The 25200-nt window shown below is 44.3% G+C and overlaps 1 protein-coding gene across 1 annotated transcript; it reads left to right on the top strand.

Moving 5' to 3' along the window:
• Nucleotides 1-214: 214 nt before the first annotated feature.
• On the top strand, nucleotides 215-21463 carry slc23a3 (solute carrier family 23 member 3). Its single transcript, XM_042320026.1, has 13 exons — nucleotides 215-575; nucleotides 4463-4614; nucleotides 4781-4848; nucleotides 5087-5163; nucleotides 13227-13408; nucleotides 13740-13839; nucleotides 15151-15328; nucleotides 15854-16107; nucleotides 16550-16655; nucleotides 16793-16960; nucleotides 17339-17434; nucleotides 20110-20329; nucleotides 21334-21463. The coding sequence occupies exons 1-12, from the start codon at nucleotides 447-449 to the stop codon at nucleotides 20310-20312; spliced, it is 1713 nt and encodes a 570-aa protein (XP_042175960.1). The 5' UTR covers nucleotides 215-446; the 3' UTR covers nucleotides 20313-20329; nucleotides 21334-21463.
• The last annotated feature ends 3737 nt before the right edge of the window (nucleotides 21464-25200 follow it).

Here is a 25200-nt window from a genome sequence, read left to right as displayed (position 1 = left end):
AATTTGGCTCAAGATTCAGTTCTGGGTTCCCGAGATTATATAATCTTACAGTCATGATAGTGAGGACCTTTAAATCAATCCAGTAGGCATTTTAGCTCACACACTCATTGTTTTGGTGTGTGTGTGTGTGTGTGTGTGTGTGTGTGTGTGTGTGTGTGTGAAGATAATGATTAAAAGAAGGAGATACAAGTAATGACAAACTACTGACTTGGAACTATCCTGGGTCAAAGTTCACCTAGGACATAAGAGAGGGGACAGAATTCCTACACGTTTCAGCTGATCCTCTGTTGTTGTTGTTGTAGTGGTTTTGCAGCTGATGAGTTGAAGACCGAGAGCAAGAGAGAGGGGGAGAGATAAAGAGAGGAGTGAGAAGAAAAGGGCGAGAGAGAGAGAGAAGGAAATCTGTATTCATGTAAGGAGTTTTGCCAAGAAGACAACAGCCGTGTATGATAATGGATGCAGGTCAGCGTTTTGACCCCGAGCTTCCTGACGAAACCAGAAGCACCAGCAACACAGATATCTCAAGTGTGAACCAACATCCACCCTGCTTTCTAAACCTGCTGTTGGCGGTACAGGTAAGCCCCTTGGTGACTCAGCTAAGTGACAAAGCCATTGTTGTAGTTAAGTTGAATATATGTACGCATGACTGTAAGTTGCTTTGGATAAAAACGTCTGCATTGTGTCATATATTATAGTATATATTTGATGTGTACTTCCTCTTGAAACAGTTCAACATAAAGTGGTATGGAGAAACATGCAGTGACCAGAGACCACATGTAGGTTGTTGTTTAAATCTCAGTTGGTACCTATCTACCACTGGCTAGCTGTTGGTACCTACCTACCACTGGCTAGCTGTTGGTACCTACCTACCACTGGCTAGCTGTTGGTACCTACCTACCACTGGCTAGCTGTTGGTACCTACCTACCACTGGCTAGCTGTTGGTACCTACCTACCACTGGCTAGCTGTTGGTATCTACCTACCACTGGCTAGCTGTTCAAATCAAATTTTATTTGTCACATACACATGGTTAGCAGATGTTAATGCGAGTGTAGCGAAATGCTTGTGCTTCTAGTTCCGACAATGCAGTAATAACGAACAAGTAATCTAACTAACAATTCCAAAAAAACTACTGTCTTATACACAGTGTAAGGGGATAAAGAATATGTACATAAGGATATATGAATGAGTGATGGTACAGAGCAGCATAGGCAAGATACAGTAGATGATATCGAGTACAGTATGTACATATGAGATAAGTATGTAAACCAAGTGGCATAGTTAAAGTGGCTAGTGATACATGTATTACATAAGGATGCAGTCGATGATATAGAGTACAGTATCAACGTATGCATATGAGATGAATAATGTAGGGTAAGTAACATTATATAAGGTAGCATTGTTTAAAGTGGCTAGTGATATATTTACATCATTTCCCATCAATTCCCATGATTAAAGTGGCTGGAGTAGAGTCAGTGTCATTGACAGTGTGTTGGCAGTAGCCACTCAATGTTAGTGGTGGCTGTTTAACAGTCTGATGGCCTTGAGATAGAAGCTGTTTTTCAGTCTCTCGGTCCCAGCTTTGATGCACCTGTACTGACCTCGCCTTCTGGATGACAGCGGGGTGAACAGGCAGTGGCTCGGGTGGTTGATGTCCTTGATGATCTTTATGGCCTTCCTGTAGCATCGGGTGGTGTAGGTGTCCTGGAGGGCAGGTAGTTTGCCCCCGGTGATGCGTTGTGCAGACCTCACTACCCTCTGGAGAGCCTTACGGTTGAGGGCGGTGCAGTTGCCATACCAGGCGGTGATACAGCCCGCCAGGATGCTCTCGATTGTGCATCTGTAGAAGTTTGTGAGTGCTTTTGGTGACAAGCCGAATTTCTTCAGCCTCCTGAGGTTGAAGAGGCGCTGCTGCGCCTTCCTCACGATGCTGTCTGTGTGAGTGGACCAATTCAGTTTGTCTGTGATGTGTATGCCAAGGAACTTAAAACTTGCTACCCTCTCCACTACTGTTCCATCGATGTGGATGGGGGTGTTCCCTCTGCTGTTTCCTGAAGTCCACAATCATCTCCTTAGTTTTGTTGACGTTGAGTGTGAGGTTATTTTCCTGACACCACACTCCGAGGGCCCTCACCTCCTCCCTGTAGGCCGTCTCGTCGTTGTTGGTAATCAAGCCTACCACTGTTGTGTCGTCCGCAAACTTGATGATTGAGTTGGAGGCGTGCATGGCCACGCAGTCGTGGGTGAACAGGGAGTACAGGAGAGGGCTCAGAACGCACCCTTGTGGGGCCCCAGTGTTGAGGATCAGCGGGGAGGAGATGTTGTTGCCTACCCTCACCACCTGGGGGCGGCCCGTCAGGAAGTCCAGTACCCAGTTGCACAGGGCGGGGTCGAGACCCAGGGTCTCGAGCTTGATGACGAGCTTGGAGGGTACTATGGTGTTGAATGCCGAGCTGTAGTCGATGAACAGCATTCTCACATAGGTATTCCTCTTGTCCAGATGGGTTAGGGCAGTGTGCAGTGTGGTTGAGATTGCATCGTCTGTGGACCTATTTGGGCGGTAAGCAAATTGGAGTGGGTCAAGGGTGTCAGGTAGGGTGGAGGTGATGTGGTCCTTGACTAGTCTCTCAAAGCACTTCATGATGACGGATGTGAGTGCTACGGGCGGTAGTCGTTTAGCTCAGTTACCTTAGCTTTCTTGGGAACAGGAACAATGGTGGCCCTCTTGAAGCATGTGGGAACAGCAGACTGGCATAGGGATTGATTGAATATGTCCGTAAACACACCGGCCAGCTGGTCTGCGCATGCTCTGAGGGCGCGGCTGGGGATGCCGTCTGGGCCTGCAGCCTTGCGAGGGTTAACACGTTTAAATGTCTTACTCACTTCGGCTGCAGTGAAGGAGAGACCGCATGTTTCCGTTGCAGGCCGTGTCAGTGGCACTGTATTGTCCTCAAAGCGGGCAAAAAGTTATTTAGTCTGCCTGGGAGCAAGAAATCCTGGTCCGTGACTGGGCTGGGTTTCTTCCTGTAGTCCGTGATTGACTGTAGACCCTGCCACATGCCTCTTGTGTCTGAGCCGTTGAATTGAGATTCTACTTTGTCTCTGTACTGGCGCTTAGCTTGTTTGATAGCCTTGCGGAGGGAATAGCTGCACTGTTTGTATTCAGTCATGTTACCAGACACCTTGCCCTGATTAAAAGCAGTGGTTCGTGCCTTCAGTTTCACACGAATGCTGCCATCAATCCACGGTTTCTGGTTAGGGAATGTTTTAATCGTTGCTATGGGAACGACATCTTCAACGCACGTTCTAATGAACTCGCACACCGAATCAGCGTATTCGTCAATGTTGTTGTCTGACGCAATACGAAACATTGTTGGTACCTACCTACCACTGGCTAGTTGTTGGTACCTACCTACCACTGGCTAGCTGTTGGTACCTACCTACCACTGGCTAGCTGTTGGTACTTACCTACCTACCACTGGCTAGCTGTTGGTACCTACCTACCTACCACTGGCTAGCTGTTGGTACCTACCTACCACTGGCTAGCTGTTGGTACCTACCTACCACTGGCTAGCTGTTGGTACCTACCTACCACTGGCTAGCTGTTGGTACTTGCCTACCTACCACTGGCTAGCTGTTGGTACTTACCTACCTACCACTGGCTAGCTGTTGGTACCTACCTACCTACCACTGGCTAGCTGTTGGTACCTACCTACCACTGGCTAGCTTTTGGTACCTACCTACCTACCACTGGCTAGCTGTTGGTACCTACCTACCTACCACTGGCTAGCTGTTGGTACCTACCTACCTACCACGGGCTAGCTGTTGGTACCTACCTACCTACCACTGGCTAGCTGTTGGTACCTACCTACCACTGGCTAGCTGTTGGTACCTACCTACCACTGGCTAGCTGTTGGTACCAACCTACCACTGGCTAGCTGTTGGTATCTACCTACCACAGGCTAGCTGTTGGCACCTACCTACCACTGGCTAGCTGTTGGTACCTATCTACCACTGGCTAGCTGTTGGTACCTACCTACCACTGGCTAGCTGTTGGTACCTACCTACCACTGGCTAGCTGTTGGTACCTATCTACCACTGGCTAGCTGTTGGTACCTACCTACCACTGGCTAGCTTTTGGTACCTACCTACCACTGGCTAGCTGTTGGTACCTACCAACCACTGGCTAGCTGTTGGTACCTACCTACCACTGGCTAGCTGTTGGTACTTACCTACCACTGGCTAGCTATTGGTACCTACCACTGGCTAGCTGTTGGTACCTACCTACCACTGGCTAGCTGTTGGCACCTACCTACCACTGGCTAGCAGTTGGTACCTACCTACCACTGGCTAGCTGTTGGTACCTACCTACCGCTGGCTAGCTGTTGGTACCTACCTACCACTGGCTTGCTCTTTGTACCTGTTTCATACTGCAGTTCTTGTGAATCTCTCTCTCTCTACAGCAGGTGTTTGTGCAGTGCTCTCTGCTGGTTCTAGTCCTTGGTGTGTTGCAGCAACATCTTCTGTTACAGGATGGAGAGAGAGAGAGGTTACTGTCCTCCATGTTGTTCTACTCCGCTTTCTCCACTCTGATACAGAGCTGTCTGGGGACATGGTGAGGAATTCCTCACAATCATTCAATTAGTTTGCCCTTTTTTAAAAATATATATATTTTTTACATTATCTCTCTACTCTCTCACTCACACCTGTCTATGATGATCAAACCAGGCATTTAAACAAGGTGACTGACGTGAATACAATCAGAACTCTCTCTTCCTCAGCCTCCCTCTGGTCCAGGCTCCATCTCTGGAAACCCTGATCCCTGCTGTAGTCCTCACTGCCCAGATTGGTGAGTTAGCTGTCAATCTGACAACCTACCGTTTACCTCAGGCCAAGGTCACACCGAGGTTGTACAACTGATGTAAAACTCATTTGACACAACGTTGTTTTGGCTGACAAACTCATTAAAAAAAAATGTCACAACCGTTGTGTCAAATGCGTTGTCTATCAGTTGTACAACATGAGTGTGAACATGGCCTTTGTATCTCGTTGTGGTTAATGGTACGACTGGTATTGATTTCCTGCAGTTACTGAACCGGCCTGCAGAGGGCACTGTAGGGAGAGTGAGGAGGACATCCTGCCCAGAGCCAACCCAGTCAGAGAGGTACTGTACTCAGGCTGTAGTGTTGCTGTCCGTGGTGCTGAACCCACAGACCAGACCACCTCCTCTTCTCACATTCAGGAGTTATGTTTAGATTAAAACATTTTTTCATTATCTTTATCAAGAGACTTTACTACTACAATAGTAAATCAAATCAAATCGAATTCTATTTGTCACATGTGCTGAATACAACAGGTGTAGTAGACCTTACAGTGAAATGCTGAATACAACAGGTGTAGTAGACTTCACAGTGAAATGCTGAATACAACAGGTGTAGTAGACCTTACAGTGAAATGCTGAATACAACAGGTGTAGTAGACCTCACAGTGAAATGCTGAATACAATAGGTGTAGTAGACATTACAGTGAAATGCTGAATACAATAGGTGTAGTAGACATTACAGTGAAATGCTGAATACAACAGGTGTAGTAGACCTCAGAGTGAAATGCTGAATACAACAGGTGTAGTAGACCTCACAGTGAAATGCTGAATACAACAGGTGTAGTAGACCTTACAGTGAAATGCTGAATACAACAGGTGTAGTAGACCTCACAGTGAAATGCTGAATACAACAGGTGTAGTAGACCTTACAGTGAAATGCTGAATACAACAGGTGTAGTAGACCTCACAGTGAAATGCTGAATACAACAGGTGTAGTAGACCTCACAGTGAAATGCTGAATACAACAGGTGTAGTAGACCTCACAGTGAAATGCTGAATACAACAGGTGTAGTAGACCTCACAGTGAAATGCTGAATACAACAGGTGTAGTAGACCTCACAGTGAAATGCTGAATACAACAGGTGTAGTAGACCTCACAGTGAAATGCTGAATACAACAGGTGTAGTAGACCTTACAGTGAAATGCTGAATACAACAGGTGTAGTAGACCTTACAGTGAAATGCTGAATACAACAGGTGTAGTAGACCTTACAGTGAAATGCTGAATACAACAGGTGTAGTAGACATTACAGTGAAATGCTGAATACAACAGGTGTAGTAGACCTTACAGTGAAATGCTGAATACAACAGGTGTAGTAGACCTCACAGTGAAATGCTGAATACAACAGGTGTAGTAGACCTTACAGTGAAATGCTGAATACAACAGGTGTAGTAGACCTTACAGTGAAATGCTGAATACAACAGGTGTAGTAGACCTTACAGTGAAATGCTGAATACAACAGGTGTAGTAGACCTTACAGTGAAATGCTGAATACAACAGGTGTAGTAGACCTTACAGTGAAATGCTGAATACAACAGGTGTAGTGGACCTCACAGTGAAATGCTGAATACAACAGGTGTAGTAGACCTTACAGCTTTAAGAAGTTAACCTTTTAAGCTTAGGCCTACTTTTTCGAAAAATCTGACTTGTTGGCTAGATTCACAACGAGTGTAGCTTTAATTCAGTGCCCTGCATGTGTGTTTTAATGAAAGTTTGAGTTTTAACGAGTGCTATTAGCATTTGGCGTGGCGCATTTGCATTTTCTGATGGCTAGATGGGACGCCTGCGTGTCGGGTGGCACTAAGAGGTTTTAAGAAAAAAAAGTGTTAAGTAAAAAATTGAAAATAAAAGTAACAAATAATTAAACAGCAGTAGTAAAATAACAATAGCGAGGCTTTATACAGGGAGTTACTGTACAGAGTCAATGTGGAGGCTATATACAGGGTGTTACTGTACAGAGTCAATGTGGAGGCTATATACAGGGTATTACGGTACAGAGTCAATGTGGAGGCTATATACAGGGTGTTACTGTACAGAGTCAATGTGGAGGCTATATACAGGGGGTACCGGTACAGAGTCAATGTGGAGGCTATATACAGGGTGTTACTGTACAGAGTCAATGTGGAGGCTATATACAGGGTATTACGGTACAGAGTCAATGTGGAGGCTATATACAGGGTATTACGGTACAGAGTCAATGTGGAGGCTATATACAGGGTATTACGGTACAGAGTCAATGTGGAGGCTATATACAGGGGTACCAGTACAGAGTCAATGTGGAGGCTATATACAGGGGTACCAGTACAGAGTCAATGTGGAGGCTATATACAGGGGGTACCGGTACAGAGTCAATGTGGAGGCTATATACAGGGTGTACCGGTACTGAGTCAATGTGGAGGCTATATACAGGGGTACCAGTACAGAGTCAATGTGGAGGCTATATACAGGGTGTTACTGTACAGAGTCAATGTGGAGGCTATATACAGGGGTACCGGTACAGAGTCAATGTGGAGGCTATATACAGGGTGTTACGGTACAGAGTCAATGTGGAGGCTATATACAGGGTGTTACTGTACAGAGTCAATGTGGAGGCTATATACAGGGGGTACCGGTACAGAGTCAATGTGGAGGCTATATACAGGGTGTTACGGTACAGAGTCAATGTGGAGGCTATATACAGGGGGTACCGGTACAGAGTCAAAGTGGAGGCTATATACAGGGTGTACCGGTACAGAGTCATTGTGGAGACTATATACAGGTGGTACCGGTAATTTCCAAATGCCTGAAGGTACCACGTTCATCTGTATAAACAATAGTACGCAAGTATAAACACCAAGGGACCACGCAGCCGTCATACCGCTCAGGAGGGAGACGCGTTCTGTCTCCTAGAGATGAACGTACTTTTGTGCGAAAAGTGCAAATCAATCCCAGAACAACATCAATGGACCTTGTGAAGATGCTGGAGGAAACAGGTACAAAAGTATCTATATCCACTATAAAACGAGTCCTATATCGACATAACCTGAAAGGCCGCTCAGCAAGGAAGAAGCCACTGCTCCAAAAACGACATAAAAAAGCCAGGCTACGGTTTGCAACTGCACATGGGGACAAAGATTGTACTTTTCGGAGAAATGTCTTCTGGTCTGATGAAACAAAAATAGAACTGTTTGGCCATAATGACCATCGTTATGTTTGGAGGAAAAAGGGGGAGGCTTCCAAGCCGAAGAACAGCATCCCAACCGTGAAGCACGGGGGTGGCAGCATCATGTTGTGGGGGTGCTTTGCTGCAGGTGTCTGTAAAACTTCCGACTTCAAAGTGTAGGTACCCAAATGAGAAAAAAATGGTGGATTTAGTTTTATGGAAATAAAACTCTTGTTCAGAAAACTTCATCTGTATTGATTTTAAAGACCATTTATGGATATTTACATATTCAACCATCCTGTTTAATGGTGTGACATCATGTCATCTCCTTTTCTGTCCTCATCACTTGATGTTTTTCTGCAATTCAGCCATTTTGTTTCTATCTGTACTATACAGTGAATATTTCACCCCCCTCTCTCCCTCTGTTCTATTCTGATGCTGGGCCATATCTAATCTCTCCCTCTGTTCTATTCTGATGCTGGGCCATATCTCTCCCTCTGTTCTAGTCTAATGCTGGGCCATATCTCTCCCTCTGTTCTAGTCTAATGCTGGGCCATATCTCTCCCTCTGTTCTATTCTGATGCTGGGCCATATCTAATCTCTCCCTCTGTTCTAGTCTAATGCTGGGCCATATCTCTCCCTGTGTTCTATTCTAATGCTGGGCCATATCTCTCCCTCTGTTCTAGTCTAATGCTGGGCCATATCTCTCCCTCTGTTCTATTCTAATGCTGGGCCATATCTCTCCCTCTGTTCTAGTCTAATGCTGGGCCATATCTCTCCCTCTGTTCTAGTCTAATGCTGGGCCATATCTAATCTCTCCCTCTGTTCTAGTCTAATGCTGGGCCATATCTAATCTCTCCCTCTGTTCTAGTCTAATGCTGGGCCATATCTCTCCCTCTGTTCTATTCTAATGCTGGGCCATATCTAATCTCTCCCTCTGTTCTAGTCTAATGCTGGGCCATATCTAATCTCTCCCTCTGTTCTAGTCTAATGCTGGGCCATATCTAATCTCTCCCTCTGTTCTAGTCTAATGCTGGGCCATATCTAATCTCTCCCTCTGTTCTAGTCTAATGCTGGGCCATATCTAATCTCTCCCTCTGTTCTAGTCTAATGCTGGGCCATATCTAATCTCTCCCTCTGTTCTAGTCTAATGCTGGGCCATATCTAATCTCTCCCTCTGTTCTAGTCTAATGCTGGGCCATATCTCTCCCTCTGTTCTATTCTAATGCTGGGCCATATCTCTCCCTCTGTTCTAGTCTAATGCTGGGCCATATCTAATCTCTCCCTCTGTTCTAGTCTAATGCTGGGCCATATCTCTCCCTCTGTTCTAGTCTAATGCTGGGCCATATCTCTCCCTCTGTTCTATTCTAATGCTGGGCCATATCTAATCTCTCCCTCTGTTCTATTCTGATGCTGGGCCATATCTAATCTCTCCCTCTGTTCTAGTCTAATGCTGGGCCATATCTCTCCCTCTGTTCTATTCTAATGCTGGGCCATATCTAATCTCTCCCTCTGTTCTATTCTGATGCTGGGCCATATCTAATCTCTCCCTCTGTTCTATTCTGATGCTGGGCCATATCTAATCTCTCCCTCTGTTCTATTCTAATGCTGGGCCATATCTCTCCCTCTGTTCTATTCTAATGCTGGGCCATATCTAATCTCTCCCTCTGTTCTATTCTAATGCTGGGCCATATCGCTCCCTCTGTTCTATTCTAATGCTGGGCCATATCTAATCTCTCCCTCTGTTCTAGTCTAATGCTGGGCCATATCTCTCCCTCTGTTCTATTCTAATGCTGGGCCATATCTCTCCCTCTGTTCTAGTCTAATGCTGGGCCATATCTCTCCCTCTGTTCTATTCTAATGCTGGGCCATATCTAATCTCTCCCTCTGTTCTATTCTAATGCTGGGCCATATCGCTCCCTCTGTTCTATTCTAATGCTGGGCCATATCTAATCTCTCCCTCTGTTCTAGTCTAATGCTGGGCCATATCTCTCCGTCTGTTCTATTCTAATGCTGGGCCATATCTCTCCCTCTGTTCTAGTCTAATGCTGGGCCATATCTCTCCCTCTGTTCTAGTCTAATGCTGGGCCATATCTAATCTCTCCTCTGTTCTATTCTAATGCTGGGCCATATCTCTCCCTCTGTTCTAGTCTAATGCTGGGCCATATCTAATCTCTCCCTCTGTTCTAGTCTAATGCTGGGCCATATCTCTCCCTCTGTTCTATTCAAATGCTGGGCCATATCTCTCCCTCTGTTCTATTCTAATGCTGGGCCATATCTCTCCCTCTGTTCTAGTCTAATGAAGGGCCATATCTAATCTCTCCTCTGTTCTATTCTAATGCTGGGCCATATCTAATCTCTCCCTCTGTTCTAGTCTAATGCTGGGCCATATCTCTCCCTCTGTTCTATTCTAATGCTGGGCCATATCTCTCCCTCTGTTCTATTCTAATGCTGGGCCATATCTCTCCCTCTGTTCTAGTCTAATGCTGGGCCATATCTCTCCCTCTGTTCTAGTCTAATGCTGGGCCATATCTCTCCCTCTGTTCTAGTCTAATGCTGGGCCATATCTAATCTCTCCCTCTGTTGTAGTCTAATGCTGGGCCATATCTCTCCCTCTGTTCTAGTCTAATGCTGGGCCATATCTAATCTCTCCCTCTGTTCTAGTCTAATGCTGGGCCATATCTAATCTCTCCCTCTGTTCTAGTCTAATGCTGGGCCATATCTAATCTCTCCTCTGTTCTATTCTAATGCTGGGCCATATCTAATCTCTCCCTCTGTTCTATTCTAATGCTGGGCCATATCTAATCTCTCCCTCTGTTCTAGTCTAATGCTGGGCCATATCTCTCCCTCTGTTCTATTCTAATGCTGGGCCATATCTAATCTCTCCCTCTGTTCTAGTCTAATGCTGGGCCATATCTCTCCCTCTGTTCTAGTCTAATGCTGGGCCATATCTAATCTCTCCCTCTGTTCTAGTCTAATGCTGGGCCATATCTAATCTCTCCCTCTGTTCTAGTCTAATGCTGGGCCATATCTAATCTCTCCTCTGTTCTATTCTAATGCTGGGCCATATCTAATCTCTCCCTCTGTTCTATTCTAATGCTGGGCCATATCTAATCTCTCCCTCTGTTCTAGTCTAATGCTGGGCCATATCTAATCTCTCCCTCTGTTCTAGTCTAATGCTGGGCCATATCTAATCTCTCCTCTGTTCTATTCTAATGCTGGGCCATATCTAATCTCTCCCTCTGTTCTAGTCTAATGCTGGGCCATATCTAATCTCTCCCTCTGTTCTAGTCTAATGCTGGGCCATATCTAATCTCTCCTCTGTTCTATTCTAATGCTGGGCCATATCTAATCTCTCCCTCTGTTCTATTCTAATGCTGGGCCATATCTAATCTATCCCTCTGTTCTAGTCTAATGCTGGGCCATATCTCTCCCTCTGTTCTATTCTAATGCTGGGCCATATCTAATCTCTCCCTCTGTTGTAGTCTAATGCTGGGCCATATCTCTCCCTCTGTTCTAGTCTAATGCTGGGCCATATCTAATCTCTCCTCTGTTCTAGTCTAATGCTGGGCCATATCTAATCTCTCCCTCTGTTCTAGTCTAATGCTGGGCCATATCTAATCTCTCCTCTGTTCTATTCTACTGCTGGGCCATATCTAATCTCTCCCTCTGTTCTATTCTAATGCTGGGCCATATCTAATCTCTCCCTCTGTTCTAGTCTAATGCTGGGCCATATCTCTCCCTCTGTTCTATTCTAATGCTGGGCCATATCTAATCTCTCCCTCTGTTCTAGTCTAATGCTGGGCCATATCTCTCCCTCTGTTCTAGTCTAATGCTGGGCCATATCTAATCTCTCCCTCTGTTCTATTCTAATGCTGGGCCATATCTAATCTCTCCTCTGTTCTAGTCTAATGCTGGGCCATATCTCTCCCTCTGTTCTATTCTAATGCTGGGCCATATCTAATCTCTCACTCTGTTCTAGTCTAATGCTGGGCCATATCTAATCTCTCACTCTGTTGTAGTCTAATGCTGGGCCATATCTAATCTCTCACTCTGTTCTAGTCTAATGCTGGGCCATGTCTAATCTCTCCCTCTGTTCTATTCTAATGCTGGGCCATATCTCTCCCTCTGTTCTAGTCTAATGCTGGGCAATATCTCTCCCTCTGTTCTATTCTAATGCTGGGCCATATCTCTCCCTCTGTTCTAGTCTAATGCTGGGCCATATCTCTCCCTCTGTTCTAGTCTAATGCTGGGCCATGTCTAATCTCTCCCTCTGTTCTATTCTAATGCTGGGCCATATCTAATCTCTCCTCTGTTCTATTCTAATGCTGGGCCATATCTAATCTCTCCCTCTGTTCTAGTCTAATGCTGGGCCATATCTCTCCCTCTGTTCTATTCTAATGCTGGGCCATATCTCTCCTTCTGTTCTAGTCTAATGCTGGGCCATATCTCTCCCTCTGTTCTAGTCTAATGCTGGGCCATATCTCTCCCTCTGTTCTAGTCTAATGCTGGGCCATATCTCTCCCTCTGTTCTAGTCTAATGCTGGGCCATATCTAATCTCTCCCTCTGTTCTATTCTAATGCTGGGCCATATCTCTCCCTCTGTTCTAGTCTAATGCTGGGCCATATCTAATCTCTCCCTCTGTTCTAGTCTAATGCTGGGCCATATCTAATCTCTCCCTCTGTTCTATTCTAATGCTGGGCCATATCTAATCTCTCCCTCTGTTCTATTCTAATGCTGGGCCATATCTAATCTCTCCCTCTGTTCTAGTCTAATGCTGGGCCATATCTCTCCCTCTGTTCTAGTCTAATGCTGGGCCATATCTCTCCCTCTGTTCTATTCTAATGCTGGGCCATATCTCTCCCTCTGTTCTATTCTAATGCTGGGCCATATCTCTCACTCTGTTCTAGTCTAATGCTGGGCCATACAGTGCCTTGCGAAAGTATTCGGCCCCTTTGAACTTTGCAACCTTTTGCCACATTTCAGGCTTCAAACATAAAGATATAAAACTGTATTTTTTGTGAAGAATCAACAACAAGTGGGACACAATCATGAAGTGAAACGACATTTACTGGATATTTCAAACTTTTTTAACAAATCAAAAACTGAAAAATTGGCTCCATGATGCTGGGCCATATCTCTCCCTCTGTTCTAGTCTAATGCTGGGCCAAATCTAATCTCTCTCTGTGTGTTTCTATGTAGCTCCAGGGTATGACTGTGATAGTGGGCATGGTCCAGCTGTTTCTGGGTGTGACAGGTCTGAGTGGTGTGGTTCTGAGACACTGTGGTCCGCTGGTCATAGCCCCCCTGTTGTGTCTACTGGGCTTCTCCATCTACAGAGAGGCTGCTCTGCTCTGCTCAGACCACTGGGCCATCGCTGCACTGTACGTTTCTCTGTGTATCTGTCTGTCTGTCTGTCTGTCTGTCCGTCCTTCTGTGACTCCGTCTGTCTGTCTGTCTGTCCGGCCGTTCGTCTGTCTGTCTGTCTGTCTGTCTGTCTGTCTGTCTGTCTGTCTGTCTGTCTGTCCGGCCGTTCGTTTGTCTGTCTGTCTGTCTGTCTGTCTGTCCGTCCTTCTGTAAATCTGTCTGTCTGTCCGTCCGTTCTTCTGTGTCAAACTCTCATGCATTCAGTCATGTTTTTTTGTGAACTTTTATGAATATCTAAATTGTAATATCTGAATATCTGAATTAACACTGTCCTGTTTCTCTGTGTAGGACAGTCATCCTCCTAGTGCTCCTGTCCCAGCATCTACGCTCCTACATGCTCCCAGCATGCCTCAGCATGCCTCAGCTGCCTGTCTGCAGGATGCTCTCTGTGAGTCTCTCCTGATTGGTTGATTGATTGTACCCTTTCTGACACGTTTGAGGGAAATGCCTTTCTTTTTTCTTTTCCCCTCTCTCACCCAATCATACGCTCTCATCCTGGCCTGGGGATGAATTGACATGACATCACTAAACTTCAATCTAAAAGAACTTAAACTAACTCTTATTCAGTAGATTCAATTAAAACTGTGTGTCTGTTACCTTGTTGAGTTTGTCTGGGGTGACTGTCTGTTACCTTGTTGAGTTTGTCTGGGGTGACTGTCTGTTACCTTGTTGAGTTTGTCTAGGGTGACTGTCTGTACTACCTTGTTGAGTTTGTCTGGGGTGACTGTCTGTTACCTTGTTGAGTTTGTCTGGGGTGACAGTGACTGTGACTGTCTGTTACCTTGTTGAGTTTGTCTGGGGTGACTGTCTGTTACCTTGTTGAGTTTGTCTGGGGTGACTGTCTGTTACCTTGTTGAGTTTGTCTGGGGTGACTGTCTGTTACCTTGTTGAGTTTGTCTGGGGTGACTGACTGTTGAGTTTGTCTGGGATGACTGTCTGTTACCTTGTTGAGTTTGTCTGGGGTGACTGTCTGTTACCTTGTTGAGTTTGTCTGGGGTGACTGTCTGTTACCTTGTTGAGTTTGTCTGGGATGACTGTCTGTTACCTTGTTGAGTTTGTCTGGGGTGACTGTCTGTTACCTTGTTGAGTTTGTCTGGGATGACTGTCTGTTACCTTGTTGAGTTTGTCTGGGATGACTGTCTGTTACCTTGTTGAGTTTGTCTGGGTGACTGTCTGTTACCTTGTTGAGTTTGTCTGGGATGACTGTCTGTTACCTTGTTGAGTTTGTCTGGGGTGACTGTCTGTTACCTTGTTGAGTTTGTCTGGGGTGACTGTCTGTTACCTTGTTGAGTTTGTCTGGGGTGACTGTCTGTTACCTTGTTGAGTTTGTCTGGGATGACTGTCTGTTACCTTGTTGAGTTTGTCTGGGGTGACTGTCTGTTACCTTGTTGAGTTTGTCTGGGGTGACTGTCTGTTACCTTGTTGAGTTTGTCTGGGGTGACTGTCTGTTACCTTGTTGAGTTTGTCTAGGGTGACTGTCTGTTACCTTGTTGAGTTTGTCTAGGGTGACTGTCTGTTACCTTGTTGAGTTTGTCTAGGGTGACTGTCTGTTACCTTGTTGAGTTTGTCTGTGGTGACAGTGACTGTCTGTTACCTTACCTGTTACCTCTGTCTGTTAGCAAGAAAATCAAAGCACATTACTGTAGATGTGAAAGTCAAACTATATATATATTTTTTAAATAATAATATTTTATTGCAGTTGCTGCTTCCCCTACTGAGTGTGTGGGCTCTGTGTGAAGTCTTGGAGAGTTTTGGGGTTTTACGTCTCCGTTCCGTCTCCGAGCTGCTGCCGGCACTGAAGACGAGCAACACTTCCCTTCCCAAACCTTTACAGTCGGACCCCTTCACTGTGCCGTGGCTCAGTCCCCCTCTGGCAGGTCAGCAGAGACAATTAACACTAACGATACGCTGTGCTATGCTCTCCGGTGTTTCTAAGGTAATAACCAGTGGAGGAACATAGAGACCGTCTCCGTCTATTCGGCATCAGTCAAATATAGAAAATATTTTTAAGGTTAATCAAATCAAATCAAATGTATTTATAAAGCCCTTCTTACATCAGCTGATATCTCAAAGTGCTGTACAGAAACCCAGCCTAAAACCCCAAACAGCAAGCAATGCAGGTGTAGAAGCACGGTAATGTTAATGTCATGTTGTAAATATAAAAGTATGATCTCTCCATATATACTGTGTGTGTGTGTGTGTGCATGCGTGTGTGCGCGTGTGTGTGTGTGCGTGTGTGTGTGTGCGTGTGTGTGCGCGCGTGTGTGTGTGTGTGTGTGTGTGTGCGCGCGTGTGTGTGTGCGCGTGTGTGTGTGTGTGTGCGTGTGTGTGTGTGTGTGCGTGTGTGTGTGTGCGTGTGTGTGTGTGTGTGTGTGTGTGTGTGTGTGTGTGTGTGTGTGAAGCTGAGACAGGTCTACCCCTGCTGTCAGTTCGAGGCATGGCGGCTGGTGTCGTTGCAGCCCTCTCCTCCTCTGTCAGTTCAGTGGGGATGTACCTGCTAACGGCCCGGCTCCTGGGAGTCCCCCCTCCCCCCGCTGCAGCCTGTAACAGGGGCCTTGGGGCCCAGGGTCTTGGCAGTGTGGTGGCTGGCCTGATGGGGGCGCCACTGGGGCTCAGCAGCAGTGTCCCCAACACCTGTACTCTTGGACTCAGCCAGGTACTGATGATGATGTCATGTGAACATAATTTAGAAGTTCTCTGTTTATCTCTTGACGGTCAGTTTCCCAGAAGCAGCTCAAGCCTAGTCCTTTTGTCTAGCTGTTTCATTTAAGTCCCGGGAAAACATGGGCCCGTATTCACAAAGAGTCTCAGAATAGGAGTGCTGGTCTAGGATCAGGTCAACACTCTTATTCAATATGGTTTAAAAGGGAAAACTGATCCTAGACCAGCCCTCCTACTCTGAGACACGTTGTGAGCGCTGATTTCCCAATCTGCATACAGTGTCTATGTTTGACACCTGCTCCTCTCTCTCCTCCTAGTCTGGGTCAAGGTGGACAGTCTCTTTTGACTCTGTCTCCTGCTCCTCTCTCTCCTCCTAGTCTGGGTCAAGGTGGACAGTGTGTTTTGACTCTGTCTCCTGCTCCTCTCTCTCCTCCTAGTCTGGGTCCAGGTGGACAGTGCAACTGGCAGCCATCTTGGGACTGGCCCTAGGAGTGTCGCCTCGACTGACACAACTCATCACTTCTGTCCCCTTGGCCATCTACGGTTAGTTTAATTATCTGTCCTCTGTCTGTCTTCGTCTAGCCTGTCTGCATGTTATTTTTCTGACTAGAGGAAAGATTAACTGATTAAAAGATAATGAATTTCTCCTTCTCTCTCTCTCTCTCTCCATCCCTGTTCAGGTGCTCTTCTCAGTGTAACGTACACTATTGCCGTGGCGACAGGTGTGAGGTACTTCCAGTTCACACACATCGACTCTGGTCGTAACATCTTCAACATCGGCTTGGCTGTCTTCATGTCTCTAGTGCTGCCTCACTGGTTCCTCATGCAGACCGTCTTTATTGACACTGGTAATTTCTCTCATTTTAGCCAGGTCCCAGATCTGTTTGTGCCGTAGAGTCAACTCCAAGCAGACTTTAGACCAGCCTACTCTGACATCTGGTCTAAAGTCTGCTTGGAGTTGACTCTACTTCACAAACAGATCTGGGACCAGGCTGATGTCAGAGTAGGCTGGTCTAAAGTCTGCTTGGAGTTGACTCTACTTCACAAACAGATCTGGGACCAGGCTGAGGTCAGAGTAGACTGGTCTAAAGTCTGCTTGGAGTTGACTCTACTTCACAAACAGATCTGGGACCAGGCTACTCTGACATTACACAGCCAGGGACAATAGATCAATGTGGCTAAATGTGTGTCTTGCCCATATCCTGATCGTGTGTATACCTGTGCAGGTATGGTCAGTGTTGATGTCCTTCTCCATTCTCTTCTGACCTCACCTGTGCTCCTGGTGGGCATCCTGGCTTTCTTATTGGACAATACAGTATCGGGTAAAGTACATTGTGCTATCTATTTCCTCATTGGGGCAGCAGGTAGCCTAGTGGTTAGAGCGTTGGACTAGTAACCAGCAGGTAGCCTAGTGGTTAGAGTGTTAGACTAGTAACCAGCAGGTAGTCTAGTGGTTAGAGTGTTAGACTAGTAACCAGCAGGTAGTCTAGTGGTTAGAGCTTGCCAGCAGGTAGTCTAGTGGTTAGAGTGTTAGACTAGTAACCAGCAGGTAGTCTAGTGGTTAGTGTTAGACTACCAGCAGGTAGTCTAGTGGTTAGAGCATTGGTATAACCAGCAGGTAGTCTAGTGGTTAGAGTGTTAGACTTCTCAGCAGGTAGTCTAGTGGTTAGAGTGTTAGACTAGTAACCAGCAGGTAGTCTAGTGGTTAGAGCATTGGACTAGTAACCAGCAGGTAGTCTAGTGGTTAGAGTGTTAGACATCCTGGCAGGTAGTCTTGGTTAGAGCGTTGGACTAGTAACCAGCAGGTAGTCTAGTGGTTAGAGCATTGGACTAGTAACCAGCAGGTAGTCTTGTGCAGGTAGTCTAGTGGTTAGAGTGTTAGACTAGTAACCAGTAGGTAGTCTAGTGGTTTTGGACTAGGCAGGTAGTCTAGTGGTTGGAGTGTTAGACTAGTAACCAGCAGGTAGTCTAGTGGTTAGAGCGTTGGACTAGTAACCAGCAGGTAGTCTAGTGGTTAGAGCGTTGGACTAGTAACCAGCAGGTAGCCTAGTGGTTAGAGCGTTGGACTAGTAACCAGCAGGTAGTCTAGTGGTTAGACTTGGACTAGTAACCAGCAGGTAGCCTAGTGGTTAGAGCGTTGGACTAGTAACCAGCAGGTAGCCTAGTGGTTAGAGTGTTGGACTAGTAACCAGCAGGTAGCCTAGTGGTTAGAGCGTTGGACTAGTAACCAGCAGGTAGCCTAGTGGTTAGAGTGTTGGACTAGTAACCAGCAGGTAGCCTAGTGGTTAGCAGGTAGCCTAGTTGGACTAGTAACCAGCAGGTAGCCTAGTGGTTAGAGCAGTTGGACTAGTAACCAGCAGGTAGCCTAGTGGTTAGGGTGTTGGACTAGTAACCAGCAGGTAGCCTAGTGGTTAGGTGTTGGACTAGTAACCAGCAGGTAGTCTTAGTGGTTAGCCTAGTGGTTAGGGTGTTGGACTAGTAACCAGCAGGTAGTTGGACTAGTAACCAGCAGGTAGCCTAGTGGTTAGGTGTTGGAGTGTTGGTTACTAGTAACCAGCAGGTAGCCTAGTGGTTAGGGTGTTGGACTAGTAACCAGCAGGTAGCCTAGTGGTTAGGGTGTTGGACTAGTAACCAGCAGGTAGCCTAGTGGTTAGGGTGTTGGACTAGTAACCAGCAGGTAGCCTAGTGGTTAGGGTGTTGGACTAGTAACCAGCAGGTAGCCTAGTGGTTAGGGTGTTGGACTAGTAACCAGCAGGTAGCCTAGTGGTTAGGGTGTTGGACTAGTAACCAGCAGGTAGCCTAGTGGTTAGGGTGTTGGACTAGTAACCCCAAAGGTTGCAAGATCGAATCCCTTAACTGAGAATGTAAAAAATAATCTGTCATACTGCCCCTGAACAAGGCAGTTAACCCACTGTGCCCCTGAACAAGGCAGTTAACCCACTGTTCCTAGACCAGTTAACCCACTGTTCCCCGGTAGGCCGTCAATGTAAATAAGAATTTGTTCTTCAACTGACTTGACTAGGTAAATAAAGGTTAAAAATAAAACAAAATTATAAAAGTTGTTGATGATACAAGCATAGAAATATTGTAACTAGAACAGTCCCATTTGAATCAATGTGGACTGATGGGCTTTATCCGTTCTCGTCATTATTTAAATGGTTATAAGTTATTTTAAAAAAATACTCTAACCTATCAGATGCATGATTCATTAACTCATAGAGCACCTGGTCATGATTCATTAACTCATATTGCACCAGATCATGATTCATTAACTCATATTGCACCTGGTCATGATTCATTAACTCATATTGCACCAGATCATGATTCATTAACTCATATAGACCCTGAACATGATTCATTAACTCATATTGCACCTGATCATGATTCATTAACTCATATTGCACCAGATCATGATTCATTAACTCATATTGCACCAGATCATGATTCATTAACTCATATTGCACCAGATCATGATTCATTAACTCATATAGCACCAGATCATGATTCATTAACTCATATTGCACCTGGTTATGATTCATTAACTCATATTGCACCCGATCATGATTCATTAACTCATATTGCACCAGATCATGATTCATTAACTCATATAGCACCTGATCATGATTCATTAACTCATATAGAACCTGAACATGATTCATTAACTCATATAGAACCTGAACATGATTCATTAACTCATATTGCACCCGATCATGATTCATTAACTCATATTGCACCAGATCATGATTCATTAACTCATATTGCACCAGATCATGATTCATTAACTCATATTGCACCAGATCATGATTCATTAACTCATATAGACCCTGAACATGATTCATTAACTCATATTGCACCGATCATGATTCATTAATAATCTTTTCGGGGGAAAATAAAAGTTTATACGCAGACTCTCAGCTTTTAAAAATGATGTCCAAAACACCAGGCCTTAGTGTAACGACAGGTGCCACGTCCTCATGTGTCTATGTTCTTCTCTCAGGGTCTTCATCGGAGAGAGGACTTGACTCAGCAGAGATGGAGAAGACAGGATGGACATCAGTCAACAGTGAGCCAGGGTATCACCAGGAAGTGGAGTTAATTTACGAGTCCCCTTATCTCCTGAGACGACTGTGGAAGTTACCTTGGTTACGGACGGCCCCCTTCTCTGCCTGTAGGATCACAGATGATGGAGACGTACTGTAGAGTCCCGTCTGAGGATAGTAGGTCTCGTTTTAAAAAGTTAAAGTTGTGCGGTATTGATATGTAAAGACAAGGGCGATAGGCATAATATGGTATTAGCTAATGATGTCTATACAAACATATAATCGTGTATATGCCATACTGTCTATGAAATGTACTGTGTGTCGACGTAGGTAAGTGACCTGAACAGAGTTGGCTTGTGTGATAGTGGGTTTGTATTGGTGGAGTATTGGCATAGCTGCAGGAAGATGGTTTGAGTTGGGGGTGTGATTTTGCATGAATCTATAAATCACATTTGTGTAGTGGCATACAGTTGAGCGGAAGTGTTTTATGGGTTTCCGACACATGGAAATGCAGGATTAATTTTTTTCTTTCATTTTATAAATGCATTTCATCCAATTCTACGTAATTTAAATAATCTAAGATATTATAATATATATATTTTTTAAACCATACACACGACTGACATGTGTGGCTACTCTGACTGACACACTGAGATCAACAAAAATGAATTGGACTTGAATGCAAACAGGCCACTGAACAGATTGTCGTGAGCCAGTTTCATCACAGCGCTTGATGGGTTTTTGCGACTGCACTTGAAGAAACTTTAAAAGTTCTTGAAATGTTCCGTATTGACTGACCTTCATGTCTTAAAGTAATGATGGACTGTTGTTTCTCTTTGCTTATTTGAGCTGTTCTTGCCATAATATGGATTTGGTATTTTACCAAATAGGCTGTATCTTCTGTATACCACCCCTATCTTGTCACAACACAACTGATGGGCTCAAATGCATTAAGGAGGAAAGAAATTACACAAATGAACTTTTAACTAGTAACCTGTCACCATCATTACGCGCACCTGTCACCATCATTACGCACACCTGTCACCATCATTACGCGCACTAGCACTCATCAGACTCACCTGGACTTCTTTACGTTGTTGATTACCCCCTATATATATCTGTCTGTTCCTCTGTGGTGTTCCCTTGGTCCGAATTAATTGTTGTTATGTGTTCCTGTCCAGACGCTGTTCCTGTTCCGTTTCATGTCCGTCAGCTATTAAACCTTCACTCCCTGTACCTGCTTCTCATCTCTTGCGTCGATCCTTCCAGGTGACTACCTCATGAAGCTGGTTGAGAGAATGTGCAAAGCTGTCATCAAGGCAAAAAATGGTTACTTTGAAGAATCTCAACTATAAGATATATTTTGATTAACACTTTTTTCGTTACTGAATGATTCCATGTGTTATTTTATGGTTTTGATGTCTTCACTATTATTCTTCACTGTTATTCTACAATGTGGAAAATAGTACAAATAAAGAAATACCCTGGAATGAGTAGGTGTGTCCAAACCATTTGACTGGTACTGTGTATATATATATATATATATATAATAGGCTACAGTAGGCTACTAAATAAACTTTTCAGTGCCACTTTTCAGAATCACCCAATGATGAAGACATACAATAGGCTATAAGTCACGGTGATGGCCGATGCGCTCCTGCCAATAGCCTATCTCAAGATAAGATACTTCGAAAAACAGTGCTGTTCACTCAGAATTGCTCAAAAGTTGATGAGAATTATTATTTTTTGCTTCTACAGACAGACTAGTCTTCTCTTTTCAGCAGTAAGGATTTTAGCGAAAAGCAAACAGACAGCCTCAACCAACCGTAGAAATGTAATCCATAGATGGCATCTATTGATTCAAGTCAGGACTGGCTAGCGTACCCATGAGGTCAGAGGTTACAAGACCCTTCTATGGATTATATGTCTATGGCCACAACCCAACAAGCCGTTCTATATTTGGGCGGTCTGCTTCTTTTTTTTTTAGAAGCTGTTGATCATCTGTGACTAAATTATGATCTCTAGTGTAGTATTCTGAATCGTTTATTTATTTTTTATATATATAATTTTGGAAATATTATTTCATTTGATCAAGGGGGTTCCGCAGCACCTCCAGCACCCCTACTATGAACATTAGTATTTTAAATAATAAAGCCGAATAAATAATTCTGGACATAGCGAAGGGGATTTGGCAGATGGTAGTTTGTCGTGACTGGCTCGTGTCGTTTGTCTACTGAAATAGGATCATTAAAGGGCTCTAATAATCCATTTTGGTTCACAAAAAGCTAGAGTCTACGCTCAGGAGGAAAATACACATTTGTAAAGACTTGCAAAAACGCATTTCAGTCATTTAAAAAATAGATCTTTAAATAGTTTCTCACGACATAATATAACAAAATACATCTGACATATTTTCAGCACAATGAAAATAATTCCTTAGATTTCATGAAGATAATATTAAATAGACCATTTAACTGTGAAACACAAAGTTAAGTCACACGAACACATGAAGACATGTGACTACAGATATACCTGGACAGATTGCTGAACGTAGACCGAATAATGCAGACACACTGCCAGACATATCATATACATGAGCTTTGAACACCTGTAAACACCAATATGTTCTGTACTAGATAGGTAAACACCAATGGGTTTTGTACTAGATAGGTAAACACCAATGGGTTCTGTACTAGCTAGGTAAACACCAATATGTTCTGTACTAGATAGGTAAACACCAATGGGTTCTGTACTAGATAGGTAAACACCAATGGGTTCTGTACTAGCTAGGTAAACACCAATGGGTTCTGTACTAGCTAGGTAAACACCAATGGGTTCTGTACTAGATAGGTAAACACCAATGGGTTCTGTACTAGCTAGGTAAACACCAATGGGTTCTGTACTAGATAGGTAAACACCAATGGGTTATGTACTAGATAGGTAAACACCAATGGGTTCTGTACTAGATAGGTAAACACCAATGGGTTCTGTACTAGATAGGTAAACACCAATGGGTTCTGTACTAGCTAGGTAAACACCAATGGGTTCTGTACTAGATAGGTAAACACCAATGGGTTCTGTACTAGCTAGGTAAACACCAATATGTTCTGTACTAGATAGGTAAACACCAATGGGTTCTGTACTAGATAGGTAAACACCAATGGGTTCTGTACTAGATAGGTAAACACCAATGGGTTCTGTACTAGATAGGTAAACACCAATGGGTTCTGTACTAGCTAGGTAAACACCAATGGGTTCTGTACTAGCTAGGTAAACACCAATGGGTTCTGTACTAGATAGGTAAACACCAATGGGTTCTGTACTAGCTAGGTAAACACCAATGGGTTCTGTACTAGCTAGGTAAACACCAATGGGTTCTGTACTAGCTAGGTAAACACCAATGGGTTCTGTACTAGCTAGGTAAACACCAATATGTTCTGTACTAGATAGGTAAACACCAATGGGTTCTGTACTAGCTAGGTAAACACCAATGGGTTCTGTACTAGATAGGTAAACACCAATGGGTTCTGTACTAGATAGGTAAACACCAATGGGTTCTGTACTAGCTAGGTAAACACCAATGGTTCTGTACTAGATAGGTAAACACCAATGGGTTCTGTACTAGCTAGGTAAACACCAATGGGTTCTGTACTAGATAGGTAAACACCAATGGGTTCTGTACTAGATAGGTAAACACCAATGGGTTCTGTACTAGATAGGTAAACACCAATGGGTTCTGTACTAGATAGGTAAACACCAATGGGTTCTGTACTAGATAGGTAAACACCAATGGGTTCTGTACTAGATAGGTAAACACCAATGGGTTCTGTACTAGATAGGTAAACACCAATGGGTTCTGTACTAGATAGGTAAACACCAATGGGTTCTGTACTAGATAGGTAAACACCAATGGGTTCTGTACTAGATAGGTAAACACCAATGGGTTCTGTACTAGATAGGTAAACACCAATGGGTTCTGTGCTAGATAGGTAAACACCAATGGGTTCTGTACTAGATAGGTAAACACCAATGGGTTCTGTACTAGATAGGTAAACACCAATGGGTTCTGTACTAGATAGGTAAACACCAATGGGTTCTGTACTAGATAGGTAAACACCAATGGGTTCTGTACTAGATAGGTAAACACCAATGGGTTCTGTACTAGCTAGGTAAACACCAATGGGTTCTGTACTAGATAGGTAAACACCAATGGGTTCTGTACTAGATAGGTAAACACCAATGGGTTCTGTGCTAGATAGGTAAACATATCTTTCTCTGAAAATGAATGAATCCTTTAATAAATTTGTGATTAGAAAACAGAACTTCTGGAATGCTCCTGAATTCCTTCCCCTCTGTCGCTCCTCCTTCCCTTCGCTCCACTTATTTAAACTTTATTTAATGAGGCAAGTCAGTTAAGAACAAATTATTATTTACAATGACGGCCTACCAGGAAACAGTGGGTTAACTGGTCTAGGAACAGTGGGTTAACTGCCTTGTTCAGGGGCAGAATGACAGATTTTTACCTTGTCAGCTCAGGGATTTGATCTTGCAACCTTTCGGTTACTAGTCCAACACTCTAATCCCTAGGCTACCTGCCGCCCCAGGTGTATGTAGTGTCTGTATGCAGTGTGTGTATGCAGTGTCTGTATGCAGTGGGTGTATGCAGTTGTCTGTATGCAGTGGGTGTATGCAGTGTCTGTATGCAGTTTGTGTGTAGTGTGTGTATGCTGTGTCTATATGCAGTGTGTGTATGCAATGTGTGTGTAGTGTCTATATACAGTGTGTATGCAGTTTGTGTGTGTAGTGTCTATATGCAGTGTCTGTATGCTGTGTCTATATGCAGTGTGTGTATGTGTTCATATATCAGTGTTGTGTGTCTAGGACTAGTGTGTATGTGTTCATATATCAGTGTTGTGTGTCTAGGACTAGTGTGTATGTGTTCATATATCAGTGTTGTGTGTCTAGGACTAGTGTGTATGTGTTCATATATCAGTGTTGTGTGTCTAGGACTAGTGTGTATGTGTTCATATATCAGTGTTGTGTGTCTA

Source organism: Oncorhynchus tshawytscha, linkage group LG03 (genome assembly GCF_018296145.1).
Source record: "Oncorhynchus tshawytscha isolate Ot180627B linkage group LG03, Otsh_v2.0, whole genome shotgun sequence".
NCBI lineage: Eukaryota > Metazoa > Chordata > Actinopteri > Salmoniformes > Salmonidae > Oncorhynchus > Oncorhynchus tshawytscha.
Note: the sequence above shows the minus strand (reverse complement) of the source record. Positions and strands in the feature narration are given on the sequence as shown.